The sequence below is a fragment of the Lottia gigantea genome (assembly GCF_000327385.1).
Source record: "Lottia gigantea unplaced genomic scaffold LOTGIsca_47, whole genome shotgun sequence".
Taxonomy (NCBI): Eukaryota; Metazoa; Mollusca; class Gastropoda; family Lottiidae; genus Lottia; species Lottia gigantea.
In genome coordinates, this window is record NW_008709640.1 from 2,185,193 (window position 1) to 2,201,071 (window position 15,879).

At 32.1% G+C, this 15,879-nt stretch overlaps 3 protein-coding genes across 3 annotated transcripts; 1 reads left to right on the plus strand and 2 right to left on the minus strand.

The window, feature by feature from the left end:
• Positions 1-4,950: 4,950 nt before the first annotated feature.
• LOTGIDRAFT_124546 (hypothetical protein) lies at positions 4,951-11,110 on the minus strand (the record flags this gene model as incomplete). Its single annotated transcript, XM_009061345.1, has 5 exons — positions 4,951-5,160; positions 5,964-6,071; positions 6,404-6,522; positions 6,854-6,936; positions 11,022-11,110. Coding segments are annotated over 5 exons (609 nt in total), but the record flags the coding sequence as incomplete, so codon positions are not given.
• On the minus strand, positions 11,018-13,744 carry LOTGIDRAFT_164847 (hypothetical protein; the record flags this gene model as incomplete). The annotated part of the gene is made up of 5 exons (XM_009061346.1): positions 11,018-11,107; positions 12,302-12,373; positions 12,649-12,735; positions 12,938-13,005; positions 13,237-13,744. 5 exons carry the CDS (start codon positions 13,742-13,744, stop codon positions 11,018-11,020), a joined length of 825 nt encoding a protein of 274 aa, XP_009059594.1.
• A 352-nt stretch (positions 13,745-14,096) lies between these two features.
• LOTGIDRAFT_150592 (hypothetical protein) lies at positions 14,097-15,855 on the plus strand. Its single transcript, XM_009061347.1, has 3 exons — positions 14,097-14,246; positions 14,734-14,840; positions 15,237-15,855. Exons 1-3 carry the CDS (start codon positions 14,116-14,118, stop codon positions 15,536-15,538), a joined length of 540 nt encoding a protein of 179 aa, XP_009059595.1. The 5' UTR covers positions 14,097-14,115; the 3' UTR covers positions 15,539-15,855.
• The last annotated feature ends 24 nt before the right edge of the window (positions 15,856-15,879 follow it).

Genomic DNA, 15,879 nt, shown 5'->3' on the forward strand with positions numbered 1-15,879 from the left:
GGGGGGGGGGGGGGGGCGGCTAAATTTAGTTTTCAAGATATGTAAATAGTAAGTACTAGAAATGTAAGAAAATCGCATTTTCTAGAAAACTTTTGACGTTTTACTACGTTTTTAATAATGAAAAGTTTGCGTACTATATAAATACATCTTTATTTTCAAGTATATATAGTAGGTTTATAGCAAGGCGGCTTTTCATTAAATTGGTAGAGCATTGTTATTTATATTGTATATCTAACAATGGGACATGAACATACTAAAGTAAAGGTTGGGTACAATGTTAATGAAGATCAACAAAAACAGTTATTGTTGCTACTTGAAAACTTTTACTTGACAAAGATACTCAATAAAATTCGGTTTACTGAGAAAAGTAAAAGACGTGAATCTTTACTTATCGGAATAATGAAAAAATGTTCCCCTCTAAAGTGATCACCAGATGCGTCTGATTGTGAATAAGAATAGCGGTCATAAATTTCGAACGCAACTCTCATGCAACTGAGTTGTGAGTTGCGTTCGGTACTTATGACCACTTATTGTGTGAATTTACAAAGAAGTGCAGAAATTTGAATGGATTTGATTAAAAATGCAGCCAATCAGAGCCTTGAACATACACACTGTAAATATAATGTGTTATGGTCCACAGGCTTTCTGTTGAGGGCTCTCATTAGCTGTAATCGGTAGCATATAATCCAATCAAATCGCTGCATTTACAAACTTCTGTGATACAAGATTTTAAAAAAGCCTAATGAAGTCAAGATATTTGACGCAGTTCGTAATAGCTTGACATTGTGAAAATGGTTTCAGGTAGACACTTACAAGTTAATTTCATATTTCTTTTTTTCTAGAGAGAATGTCTTGAACAGAAAAAGTTTTTAGAATAATTATGTAAATCAAGCTACAGAATGTCATACAGAATCAAGTAAGCGTTTCAAAGGCTAGAAAATAATATTAGAGAAAACATAAGAAAAGCATTTTTGCACCTATCTGAGTCAAGGTAAAGAATAGTCTAGTTTTAAATAGAAATGTGGTACGATATAATAGCAATTTCGTATTTTTTTCTACAGATTGAATGGAATGTTCTTTTTTTCACCAACGTCAACAGGGCGGTGTACAGCAACGAGCAAAAAAAAAAAAAGATCGTTTAGATTTCAGTCTGTTAGTAACCACTTGTAGGCTTATTGTGGATCAATCTAATTAAAATAATATGACATTTTCGTTTCCATTTTTTCTCTAATGTCTTGTGTTTCCATTGTAATCTAACAACTTTTCTACCAAGGTCTGTTCTAATAACGCTGTTTTTTTTAACCAATCAAAGCCTGTCATGTAGAATCCGATTTATAACGATGACACTTTGTGTGGGGTAGCAAAACTCGAAGTATAGAAAAATGGTTGCCAATACATGTATATACCACAAACTATGTGTGGGCGTATAAAAGGATTTTATAATCTAATTTTAATAACATTGATTATGGATAGGCGTATACAAACAAGCAGATTTGTTTAATTTTGTAAGAATCACATGGATTTTGGAGTTGCGTAATATTTTCTTCATCAGGTATTGCGCAATCTTGTATTATTCCAGTGCTATGACACAGCAACCCGTGTTATCAACTAGAACTGTGAACAGTACTGAGCGTGGCACGCAACCTTGCCTCATGGCTTTAGGATCTTTTCGTTTAACCACATAAGAATACACAAACTTAACTTAAAATAATAATATTTATATTAAATTTATATACAAGATAATTATACATATATATGGACATAAGACATGCAATACATCTCTAATACGTGATCAGGGACCTCATTCCAGTCATCTGATTGGTCAATCACTAAAATCAATTTTAAAATTAGTTTAATGATTAAAATCCGCCATTTGTTGGATCTTATCTTAATCTCAGAAATGAGAATAAGTAATAGTTTTCACAGGTAACCATTGAAATTAGAGCCCTTAATTCCATGTGTGTCGAAAATTATCTGCGTTTAAATGTTAAAAAGATGACTCGTCTTTTCTTGATACACTGTCATATATAGAAATAGAGAGTGAAATTCCTAGTTTGAGATATTTATCAAGGGATTATGCGATTTTCGTAAATTTCTAGTACTACTTCTAGAAGACTATTTACATATATTCGAGACCAAAATCCAAACCCAAAAATGGTAAATCTGTAGAATAAGGCCTAAGGTAATAATCTTTATTCAATTCAACGATTTATTAAGTCTGAAACACTCAACTAGTAGATACAGAGGCTGGGTATTATAAGGTAGTATTGTTCAATGAAAAAAAATCCAGGCCCCGTATTCTCGAAACTATCTTAGCGCTAGAATGTCCTAGAATTAATGTTAGACGATAAGAACCTAAGACATCCTAGCGCTAAGATGGTTTCGAGAATATGAGACCAGGTTTCCACCCTATTATTTTCTGTAGAAGTTAATACGCTTTGTTTGCTAATTTCTAAAAAGTTTTAGTCATGTAGATAACAACAACTGTTTGAAAACATTCACAGAGAAAATGTGATTTGGACAGGACAGTAATCAATTTTTGCATTGGTATCTACGTCAACCATTCTTATTACGCCTGACAATAACCTTGCACGCAGATGAAACAAAATCTTCTTTAATTGTTTGGCGAAAGTTACCTCTGCGTGACAAAATATAGTTTGTCAGATGTTAGTTATCTCCCTTGGAGACTCTATCCACGTAGACAGGAGACGACTGGGTGTCAGAGACTAGTTAGATATCAAAAATGGAGGATGAAAGTAGTTCAATTTACCCGCCATCTGCATACGAGGTTATTGTCAGTCGTAGTAGAACGCCCAACATAACTACGAATGCAAATTTTGTAGATTTAAATGTAACATTATGCTGTAATACTTAAAAGAATTGATTTTTTTTGGATCTAATTTAAGTACTGATAAATCATACTGAAAAAACATTTATTTCTGTAATACCATGAAATAATCCACCTTTTATACATTACTGGTCTTACAAAAAGAAAGAATTGCTTATATATTCTGCACTCCAAAAATTAGCCCTTAGGTTATAAGAATTGAATACAATTTAATACATATAACATTTTAACAATATCTATATTGAGATTATTAATTGCACTTTTATTGGACGATGGTTTTAAAATATAAAAATCAAACAAAGACCTTCTATTACAAAAAAGTTAGAAGGTTGATTCTTAGAGGAAAAACTAAATGTTCTAATTTCAATTTGAAATTGTCCAATAAAAAAATAAAAGACTAAAGACCACAAAAAATTTCTGTAAAAATATGTTCAATGATTAAATATCAAAATTAAATGCTCTAATTTTCAAATTTATACTCATAATGTATTCCTAAAATATGTGGTAGAAATTGTTACAAGAATGGTAAACATTTTCAGCAGTTCTCAATATCAAGTGTTCTCAGCTGTCAAATTCAAAGCTTCACAGATGTGGCTCTTTTATTTTAGAGGCAGAATTAGTCATTCTAATAATCTAGCTAATCAATAGTACATGTAATTCTTGGTTATCCAAGTTTAAAGTTCTTATTTAAAAACATCTTCATCTCTGATAGCTGACAACTGGTGTTCTAAATCTTTATTTTTACTGGCTAATACTTGTGCTGCCAGTTTCTGATGTGCTAGAGTTTCATTCTTCTCATGAATCTGTAATTATATTGAGAATATCAGAATTAAAGACAAGTTTTCTTATTTTTTAGTGTCAAACTAAGCAAACTATTTGATTCATTGGTGTCTCTAATGAATTATCATATAATCTTAATCATTTAATTATGTTCTTATTCTAATTAAGAGTTTTAACCAATCATTTATGTCATTGTATGTACAGTCTGGATAAACAAAAAAAAGACTTATTTTTGACCTTTCTTGATCGGTCACTCATTGGAATTCTGCTGGTAGTCCAAAAGCCATCCAATTTCTCTCACTGATTCTTCACAATAAATAATCTCGATTCTTGACTGAACTTTAAACACCGATTAAATTTTTTGACCCACCATTTTTGACATAAATTTCAAAGCTCCATACTCTCCCTAATTACTAGAAAATTAGAAACTAATACATACCATTTCAGTAAGTAAAGTAATAATTTCTTGTGGTGATAAAACTGTGTTTTTGAGATCTGGTATGTCTTCTGAATACATTCTGGATGGTGTCGTACCATTGACTGGACTACCTTCTACTTCTTCTGTAAAAAGAGGATAAAAAAAATATAATACATATTCACAATGGCAATTTACTTGAAGTATAGAAAGATTCTCTTTCCAGAACTAACTTCCAAGCATAACCCTTCGCTTGTTCATTGTTCAAGGTCAGGTACTGCTGAAAGCAGATCAATATCTTCATCAATGAAGCTTAAATACCCCCTAGTCATCAACTGATCTATGTCAATGTTTATTTAGCCAATCAACAAACACCTTACATGTTTGTGGTATAAGTCTCCAATCAAATAAGACGTCTCTTTGAGAATTTTTACATAACATTTTGTTTTGATGAATCTAATTGGTTGAGATATAAGTTTCATTAAGGGATTGTAAAGAAGTTTTCTACATTTTTTGTGTGTATCAAGGACACTTTTAATTTTCACCATTCCAATTTTCAATTAGACTTCTATGGTTCCTACAATTTCACTAAAACTAAGTGTTTAATGACGTCAATAATCACGAAGAACCTAAGGTGAAAAAGCATATTTTGTTATTAGTGATGTCATCAATTACTTATTTTTTGTGGAATTGCCGGAGGTCTGAATGAAAATTGGAATGGTGTAAATTGATGCTATCAGTGTCCCTGATACACATAAAAAATTAAAAAAAACCTCTTTACAATCCCTTTAACCTTAATGATACTGGATCAAAATTGTATTGCAAGTACCCACAGAAAAAAACAGAAAACAAAACTTGTATTTGAATCAGATTTGTAAGAATATCACTTTTTAATATTAAAAAAATATTATTCAAATAAAGACCTACCATCATTAAGTACACTTATTAACCATTTAAGAGCTGCTTTAGCTTTGACAGCTTTAGGAACTGCTGGTACACATAATTCTGATAACTTTACACTTAAAACTTTATTTTTACTTAATTGTTCCTCGAAGGCTTTACGATAGGCATCAACTGTTAGATATGTTTCTTCAGTTCTTTGTTTCTGTAGGTCAATCTGCAAATAATTTTGTTACCGATTCTTATAACTACTACTTGGTTTATGGATGTTGAAACTTTCTTGTTTTCTCTTCACAGATTAAGAGCAAACCATAGCAACAAATCTTTATTTGTGTGAATATTTTTAACCAACAGGTTTGATTCAAAGAGAGAATTTACATATAAATCTTTATTTCCCATAGACCTTTTTTCATGCCTCGTTTTTGCAACACTGAAAGCAAGGTTCATAACACAAATGACGTTATCCATTTATAAGATATGAATGAATAGCCTATATGACGTCACTAAACACCTGATCAACAGCAAGAAAATGGGCTAAAAACTGTCCTTTCTCAGAAATGTGTGAAGGTTAAATTCATCTGAAACTATCATTTAGTAGCTTAATCAATTCCAAATTTAATGATGTAAAATATGATTAGTTTTCAGTTAGTGGGATAGAAGAAAGAGGCTTTCAAGGTGACGATTTCACTTCATTGACCACGATGTTACCTTTGTTTGTTTGCTTTATGAGCCCCATTTTGGATCCAATATGGCTGATGCGTGAATAAGGTCTATACCAATGCGTACTAGAGAAGCTTCTTTAAAAATTCTAGTTGGTGATTCAGACTAATCTATATACTGTGCAAGCCATTGTTTTTGTCAAGGATTTTACCGTTTCCAGAATAACATATCCTTAGTATGGCCTCCATTTGAGATTTTTGGTATTTCAATTTGTATCAGGAAGTTAAAGAAGTACACTCATTTAAAGAGCAAAAAGATTGGGAACCCAAAAAATATATCAAATAATTGAATTATAAATACCTCTTCTCGAAGTTTAATTATATCACGTTTAAGACTAGCAGCAGCATGAGCACAACCACAAGGTTGAGGATCACTACCTCTACATCTACAGGCACCCAATACAGCCAACTGAAATTAAATACATTTATCAATACATGTTACTAAATCTTTATAATGAAACACCCAATACAGCCAACTGAAATCAAATACATTTATCAATACATCTTACTAAAACTTTGTAATGAAACAACCAATACAGCCAACTGAAATTAAATACATTTATCAATACATGTTACTAAAACTATGTAATGAAACACCCAATACAGCCAACTGAAATCAAATACATTTATCAATACATGTTACTAAAACTGTGTAACAATCAACAATAATCGTAATTGTTTTGTTTCTTGGTTCGGTTGTTGAATTTAAATATAGATATATAATGATATGAACAAAATTACCTCTGTGGCTGAAAAATTGCCATATTGATCTTCTGCTGACTGACTCTTGGATTTCTCATATTTCAACTTTTCTTTTACATCCATCAAGGCTAGGATTTCATCTCTTTCTCTACATAATGCTGCCATATTTAGAATGAGAAATAATTAGAAAACGGCACTTTATTTAACGGCGTTTTATTGGTTGAACTGAATTTCAGCTGAATGTAGCATTTATGAAGAAAAAACCTGTTACTTTCACCATTTGAAGCAGTTTTTTTTCTCATTTAGGTTAAAAAGCACAAATTACATATTCAGCATAAAAAGTGCTTTGATGGCTCAACTATAATTATTTTTAATTATAAATTCTTCAAATAATTTGCGATTTCTAGAACCTTTTAAAAACTTAAAAAATCAACCTCAGTTATTGATGCAAATTTATTCTGTATAAAATTGTTTAATAAATGAAATTACCCATATTCCTTGAATTTGATCGTCTTAACTCTTCCGACCTTGATTCCAAAGTTGACATCAATACTGCATTTTCTTGACACACTCTATGGTAAAAAAAAATTAATTTTAGATTTTAATTAAAAATAATTTTAAACCTAGAGCCTTAAACTTCATGGCACTGAAGCCGTGATATTAATAATAATATCAATATCTCAGCCTACTGTGTAACTTTGAATTTACTTTATCAAAATTTAATGAATAATACCTGAGACAAATTTAACTCTTCTCAACTGACAAAGTCTAATGAATCCGTCAAATTTGGGATATATATAAAACTTAATGTTTGAGTCAAATTACAGCATTTTCATAAATAGCTTAGGTCAAAGACATTAATTCTAAGTTCATTGATGGCTTATGTCATGCTGTAAAAACTCTTAAATTATCAAAATATTTAACGGAAAATTTTAAAAACTCATATCCAAATGGTTCGTTGTCAATATTTGTAACATTTTAAAGGGATTTAAAAAAGGTTTTAAGTGCATTGGGACACCTTTGACTTCTATGTGAGACATTCCAATTCTTCATCAATGGCTGTGGTTCCTGCAATTCCAGAAATAGTTAGCTGAAAATGAAGTAGCTCTCGCAAGAGAATTCATAACTATTATACCACCAGACCACAATAACATAATTATATATATTTTCTGCCCTTACAAGATGGCAGCATTTCTAACTAAAAATTGCTGACTCATTCACATTTTGCTTCACCGTTGCCTTATAAAACTCTTTACTACGTATTATATTACTTAGTTTTAACAGAATGGAAGAGTTGTATGATATTTTGTGAAAATCAGAGCACTAAATATCCTTATTTATGATAAAATAGCCAGTTTTGAATACAGTGAGGCAGACATTTTGTTATCCAATATTTCCTATGATTAGCCAATATTAAAATTTTGTGTTTTTGAGATAATTTTCTGCCAAATTTAGAAATATACAGCAACTCTCGACGGCCTCTAAAATCTTAAGGATCAAAGTCATTGGCAAGGTCTATCTGACGTCTGCAACTGGAACATTTTGAATTGCTACCGAATTTCTATGAAATGCGAATAAAAATTTAAGTTGATTAGTCAAAACTGAAATTTGGTGTGATCAATATATCAATCGACATCGAACCCTAGTTCATATATCACTGATATCTACTTTTTTTTTTACCTCCAATCAAAATACGTTTTGGATGTACCAGGGTGTGGATAAATACCTCAACTCAAGTAGATAAGGAATTTCTTTTTTTCCTTTTGTTAGATACATAAAGATAGTGGACCACAGCCAGATACGCCCACCACGGCATGCGGATGGTAAATATTCAAGGGCAATAACTCTGCTTCTAACGGTCGAAAATAGCTCACATTCGAACTTGATCTTCATTTATGAATATGTATACACATACCGGTACCGAATTTCATTTGATTCCATCAAAAAATCTAGTTTTTAGAACGTTTACAAGCAAATGTTGATGGACGGATCGACCGACAGACGGACAGGGGCGCCGACAATATACATCCACATAGAGAGATGTGGGCGTATAAAAAGGATAAATGCAAATGGACTCTCTACATATGGAGAAATGTGGACATTAAAATTAAAATAAATCTCACATTGCTGATAATAAAGACGGTAAAAAAAGGTAAATCCAATAAACGTTACAAGGTAAAACATTGATACTGATACCTGCAATAATCTTCATCAATTTCTTTAATATTAAATATTTTATTTTGTTGTTCTGTGATATCTGTATTAACCTCCACCTGTTCAACTAGAGTATAGGGTACCAACACCTCAAGATTATCTAACTGAATATAATAATATAGCATATAAAGGCACATATTCCTTTAGCAATGGTGAATATCTAATTAATATTATACACTGCATCTTCACAATGTCAAGATATTATGAACTTCCTCTTATACCTTGACTGCAATAGCCAATATTCTTATTTCACGGAATGCTGCAATTTGATTGAATTTGATTATAAAATACAGCCAATCAGAGCCCATGACATCAAGAATGTAAACATTATAGCTTTTAGTTTACAGACTTCTGTCAAGGGCTCCGATTGGCTGTATTCCGTATCGTACAATCTAATCAAATTGCTGCATTTACAAACTTCTGTGATATAAGAAAGGTGGTTATTGCAGTCAAGGTATAAGACAATATTTGTAATAGCTTGGCATTGTGAAGATGCATACACTGTTGCTAAAGGAACATGATAAAGCCTAATTTTCACCTATTTGAATAGTATCTAGTTGAAAAGGTCACCACTTTTTGATAATTACCAACATAATTGCCTTTTTTGTATAGATCATAAAAGCTCAGTAGTATTGAATTTGGTTTCAATTTTTTTTTACTCCTTGGCAATGAGCCTTTTGAATTAGTTTTCTAGTCCACATAGAGTGTAGGCATGCAAATGTTACTATCCAAATCATACATTATATTCCAAATAAAGCTTATTTATGTTTTCAAAAGCAAAAGTGACCATTTTCATCATAGATACCTTGAAATCCTTAGCTTAGCCTTTCCCGATATAAGAACGTCAATTCAAAATCATTTCTTCTTTGGGAAAATTAACTGCGAATGCAGACAGTGGAAACAGTCGCAGAGCCAAAGGGGGTTGGGGGGGCTCCGCCACTGAGTGGAAATGCAAGGACAATATGTTTGACAATATAACTTCTTTATACACAATTTAGTTTTATATTAAAATTTGTGTTAACTTGTGTAAAACTACAGTTTTAATCTGATAATTCTAAATAATTCAAGTATGTGGGCAAATCAGTTTATGAGAAATTCTGATAACTATATTTTGGAATGTTTCTAGAAGATGAATGATTAAGAATCTACAATTCAAATAAGCTGAAAATTCCATCACCATCCACAAGGCCTATTGAAGTTTCCACCTGCTATAAGCTTATAGAAATTTTAAACTAAAACAAACAAATAAGACTATTGAAGGGAGTTATAGCTATCAGTTTGATAGCTATAACTCCCTTCAATAACCAAATTTCTACAGATCTTCAATTTACATTGACAATAATACACAAATACTGAAGCGTTTTCTTTGCCATTTGCTTTTATCCTTTACAATGAAATCATACTCTTTTGCAACAAATTTGCTTAATAATTCAGCCCCCTTCCCCTCCAACATTATTTCATGCAATTCAAAGTGGACATGCAATTTTCTTAAGTTTCAAAGAATAATCCTTCAATCCAAAAGTCCATTATTAGTAAAGCCCTAATCCCACATGCCTGGACTGAGGCCCTAGAGTACTCCCGGACAGTATGTATACTGGGATTGTCCGTGTCTGATCCGTGGCTACTCCTTAAAAGACTGCAAAAATCTGTGCTGTCTGAGCTCGGCCCCGGATTTATATGATATGTCAAATAATTTTGTGTCGTCCAGGGTTGAACTGGGGAAGCTTAAATCCAGGTCTCAATTTCTTTGCCTTTGGCTACTCTGTGTCCTGTCCAGGACTGCGCTGGGGAGGTTTGAGTGTCATCGGTATGCACTGGGTGATTTTGTCATCCAGGACTGGTCCTGGACAAACTGGGAGTGGGCTGGGAATAGACCAGAGTGCAACATACGGCCATCGTCCGGGTCTACTCCTTGGCTTATCCAAGTCTTTTTGACATTTTTCTTGAGTAGTCTGGGATAAACCAGAGTGTTTTGTCTAGGGTTACACCAGGCTGAAGTCCAGGCATATGGGGCTGGGGCTTAAGAGTTAATGATTGACTACATACACATGCCATTCATGCCAATATTCAAGGAAATGCATTAACCTGATAAACTAAAAATAGATGATTCTTTCAATGCTGCACTTTCAATACTTTTCTGAACATTGAAGGGAAAAATTATTTAATAAAAAGTAGAAAGAGACGTAAAAAAATCAAGAAATGTTAAAAGAAATGAATTTAGGAAAAAAAAGAGAATCAAATGTCATAGATAAAATATTAAATGATAGGATTACATTTGAAAAGAATTCTTTTGCCATTAAAGCATGAAATGAAATATTATATTTTTTGCCAATGAGAAATTCCTGCTTGCTCAAATTAAACCCACAAATACAAAAACTTAATAAATAAGCTTATACAAGAGACACCAAGAGATTGATTTTCACCACAAAAAAAAAAGATTTACCTATCAAAGCGTTGTGCCCATAATTCTTGACTATCCATAAAAGATGATTCACGCCACTGTAGCTCAAAACTTAACTTATTCACTTCCTGCAAGTTAAGCAAACCACATGCACAAAATACAAGATATAGGACAGTGAGAAGATACAAAAGTTCAGATGCAATTTGTTAATCAAAGATCATACATATATTGAGGCAATACTTCTACAAACATGTCAATATCATTTCATTATAACAGCCTGTAGCAGCGATTGTCAACCTTCCAATAAAAAATTATCTGCTTTTTGTCTTAAATACAAAGGCATGTTTTCATTTTGGAAACTTCTGCTCTAACATGAAAAGTTATTGACAGCATAGATTAGATTCCAAGTATTAACCATTATGCAGGCACATAACAATTACCCTTGAAGTTAAGGATACATGCTTCATTCGAGGATTTTATAAATCAATGCAGTGTTATGGGGAAAAACTCAATATAATGTCATTTTAATAGTTTTAAAGATGGGTTTCTTTGTTTTTTAGTGTCAAAATAAGCAAACTATTTGATTAATTGGTTTTCCTAATGAATTATCATGTATTCTTAATCATATTATTATGTTCTAATTGCATATAATTTAGAGTTTTAACCAATCATAAATGTCCATGTATGTACACTCTGGATAAACAAAAAAATATTTTTTGACCTTTCTTCTTCGGTCACTCATTAGAATTCTGCTGTCTAATTTAGCTAATTATGAATTAATTATAGACATGTGAGACATGTGTTTTTTTCCAAGCCATTAGAACACCTCTACTTTCTATTCATATAAGTATTAACATTTTCATTTTCATAAATGAAAATAAGGGAACCCATCTTTAAGTATGTAAAGACATTCATTGAATAAAAACAATTAAAAGGAGAGTTTGCACCAATTGTTATTTTTCCCTTTTGTGCACAGATTCTAAAATAATCAATTTTGATATTAATGTCAAAAAGACATTTTATTGACTTTATTTCCTTCTACATTTTTCTGTATATTCAGAATTTGAATTTTTTTCACTATAAAATTCAGTTTCAACATTGCTGTTTAACTTTTATGGAGATATAAAAAATGTCGAAGGGAATAAGCAATTATTCAATCTTTAATAAACATCCATATTAAAATTAAGAAGAAATTTGTTGAAATTAGAATGCACAAAAACCACAGGAAATCATCAATGCAATATAAGCTGTTGTGAACAAAGGCATCGAAAAATTCTCCTACATACTCAAGGCTACAGCCAAGGCTAAAACTAAAACTATACCTTTGCTAGAATAGAATTATATTCTTTAGACATAAGAGAATTGTCTTCTACTTCTTCTCTGGCCTCCTCAGCCTAGAAATATAGAAAACACCATAAAATTTGTTTCACAAACCAGTAAAAATCCTACTGAAGAAATATCATGACATATAAGCTAACCATATATACCAAGGTATATGAATAGGTTTAAAACCCTGCACCTGCAGAGATGCGGAATGTTCCATTTAACAGTTCCTATTTTTTCTGTCTCTACACCAGCTGACATCTGTCCAAATAGCTATCAGAGGCTGGAATAGAGACAGATGTTTCGGTCGAAAACTGATAAAATGTAAAAGAATCATTAATGGTACCTGTCTTTTAAGTATCGCTATAGCTCTATATTTAGCATCTAGTCTCCTACGACATGTTTCTAGTTCGATTTTCAATTCTTCCACTTCCTGAAAATCAAAAAAAGAAATCATGGTAAAAACTGAGAGAATCCATCCATGATGGTTTGCTCTTTCTGATTTAGTGTCTAGTTAGACATCCTATCACTTGTCTAGTAGTGTCAAGTCTTTAAAATACATTTCTTTGATACCGGTAATAGTTGATGATTAATATCTAAGGATAAGCTTATAAGCTTATGTAATAAAATCTTACTGTGACGGCATCAACAAGTTTCTTTTCAATTTCACAGGTAGACAAACTTCTTCTTTGCCTTGTACAACCTGAAAATAAAGACCAATCATTTTCAACATATTAACTTACAAACAGACAAAAACACCTATAACACTTTGTATGTTAAATGATTAATTTGAATTTAAACTGAAAATCTGTAAGCTTACTATCTGTTACAGAAAATGTTCAACAAAGATATACGCATTTTAACCAATTTTCATGATTGTCCATCCATTCCATAATTATAATTCATAAATGAATTAATCGTATGACCAACTTACTTTTTCGATCTTTCTGACACTTATCGCTGTTGGTAGAAACAGTTAATACTGCTGGTTGATTATTTGTATGGTTACGCAAAATAGTGCCAAGATTTTGCTCAAACAGTTTCTTTTGTTGCCTCAGAGAAGTACCCAATGGAACATCAGCATATGATGGAAATTCTTCAGTTAAACCTGCACTTGATTGTGATTCACGTCTGCTATTTTCATGATCACAACAATCTGTTCCATTTGATTTGGATTTTTTTCTGGACGGACTTTGATAACTACAATGGACACAAGGCTGTGAAGTCTTGGACAGACTCTCATCCTCACACTTCGTGCAATTGCATGATAATGCCTCAAGTTTCAGCCCAGGAAGAGCGGTTTCTGAAGAATTGTTCAAATCATTTGCAAAACCATTCTTATCTGAATGCGGTAAACCACCAGGCTTCAAGCCTTCGCCCATTCCTAAATCTCCACAAATGATGCCATAAACATCTTCAACCCGATTAGACTCTCCTGACATGATTAAAATAGTTTACATCTGTGAAAAAATAAATTGGAAAGAAACCACTTAAGTTTTAGAATATATTTTTGTTTTGATGTCTATAAACCGGAAGTTCATGACTGCCATCGGAAATGATGTGACATCAGGCGATTCGTCTGTTTGCTTTTGTGATTTTTTTTCTGTAGACCTTACATTCTTGCAAGTATTTAACAAAACTCTTAACAACCCAAGCTCTCGTATGATATGATTTGAAACATAGTGTTGAGTAAACGAAATCGGTTCATAAAATGTCTTAAATAGACGAAATCAATGATTGAAGACCCACTGTTACGAAACGTCTCAGTACCTGTAAAGTAAGAGTTTCGTCCCTTAATTTGCATGCTCTAAAAATGTCGGGGGGTTCTATTCCAAGTAACTTCTTGAAGAATGTTCTAAATAATGGAATAGGACGATATGTTTGTCAAATGAAGAGAGTAACCTTTAAATTCTGTAAACAAAGAAACGACAGTCAAGGCACGAGGTATTAACTGGGCTAGAGAACCCTCGTGGCTTTATTCATCTGTTGACATGACAGGAATTATTTTGATAATATTAGCATTAATTGACAGTCAGTTGACAGAAACAGTGACTTGAGACCTGGGTAACAATGTAAAAATGCAACGATTTGATTTGATTGTACGCAAGTGAATACAGCCAATCAGAGCCCTCGACAATAAGACTAAACATAATGACTTTTTGTCTATGTTGTCTACTTTTTCATGTGATGTTGAGGACTCTAATTGGCTGTATTTGCCGATACTATTTCCAAACATCCAGATACAAAAAATAGCCTTAATGATCCACAGAATCATTCTATTTTTTTGCAATTATTATAATAGGCCTATATAAAGCTTATAGTATTCAATTCAAATCAAATTGACCAGCAATGTTGTAAAACATAATAGGCTACATTACCTTATATGCAAAGTATTGACTCTCACTGGCATATAATTTTTTCTATATTTCAGAGATTTTATAGAAAATCATCTTCTAGACTTTACCAATGCCCACCCTGGTGTTGTTGTGTATATTCAACCCAGAAATAACCGACCATCAAAAATTGTTGCTGAATACTGTAAGTTTATGTTGTAAATCATGATGAGTTTCATATCACATTCCCACTCATTTCACTGCATTGAATTTGTTTATTGAAAGTGAAAATTCATAGTTTCACTAACACTATCACATGTTATGTGTACCTGGTAGGAGATTTTGGACCAAAGAATTTGACTGCAATTTTACATTTTTTCCTCTTAATTTTTGTAAATGTTTAATTCTGCAGAAAAGAATATAAGGGAAATTTAGAATGTGATATAATCTGGTTCCATTCTGTTTGATTGAGGCCAGAAAAGACGGAACCTATCACCAATCAAGCACCACTCTACGTTCTAGTCTACCGGTAGTTAACATAGATATGATGACAGAACACTTATCATGCACCCAATGTAATTGACTTGTCTTGTATTTGTAGTAAATGGTAGAAGTGAAGGTATAGCTACTACCAAAATGCCACAAGAAGAAATATGTCAATGGTTAGAACACTTGAGAACACGATCTGGTGCTGAAATAGTTAGATTACGTAAAAATCATCATACAGATAATCCTTCTACTCAAGGAGTTTGGCATCCTTTCACAAATAAAGATACATCTTTAAATCTTGCCAAGTTTCCTGATAATGACTCTTATAAAGTGCCATCCACTGTGTCTACTACTGATAGACTTTTAGAAATGGGAAGAAAGTTACGTCAGGAGAAACTTAGTGAAAAATCATAAATTTGGATTTGTGTGTGTGGATGTGAAATTAGTATATAAAGCCAGAATTTTTTTTAAAAGTATATTGTATCTTATAGCTATTAGAAGTATAAATTCAGCAAATATGGGCAAGATTGTTAAATTGGATGTAATTCTTGAAATATTGATGATCAGAATAGTGGTATATAGTTATTCATATATATTTTCATGGGTCATTGTTACTCCATACAGCAGAGGTTTAACATCACTAATCATACCTCATTTTATACAAACAGAACTAAATTCTCTCATAGAGTGTATAACTGGGTTGTTGATAATATAAACTAATATATCTTTAGACATTATATGAAATGGTGTTATAT

Bases quoted from the DNA above. Each gene is read 5' to 3' on its own strand.
- LOTGIDRAFT_150592 (XM_009061347.1), top strand. From the start codon at position 14,116: ATGTCGGGGGGTTCTATTCCAAGTAACTTCTTGAAGAATGTTCTAAAT. The intron at 14,247-14,733 runs GTATTAACTGGG...TCTATATTTCAG, and splicing joins AACGACAGTCAAGGCACGAG to AGATTTTATAGAAAATCATC. The intron at 14,841-15,236 runs GTAAGTTTATGT...TTGTATTTGTAG, and splicing joins AAAAATTGTTGCTGAATACT to TAAATGGTAGAAGTGAAGGT.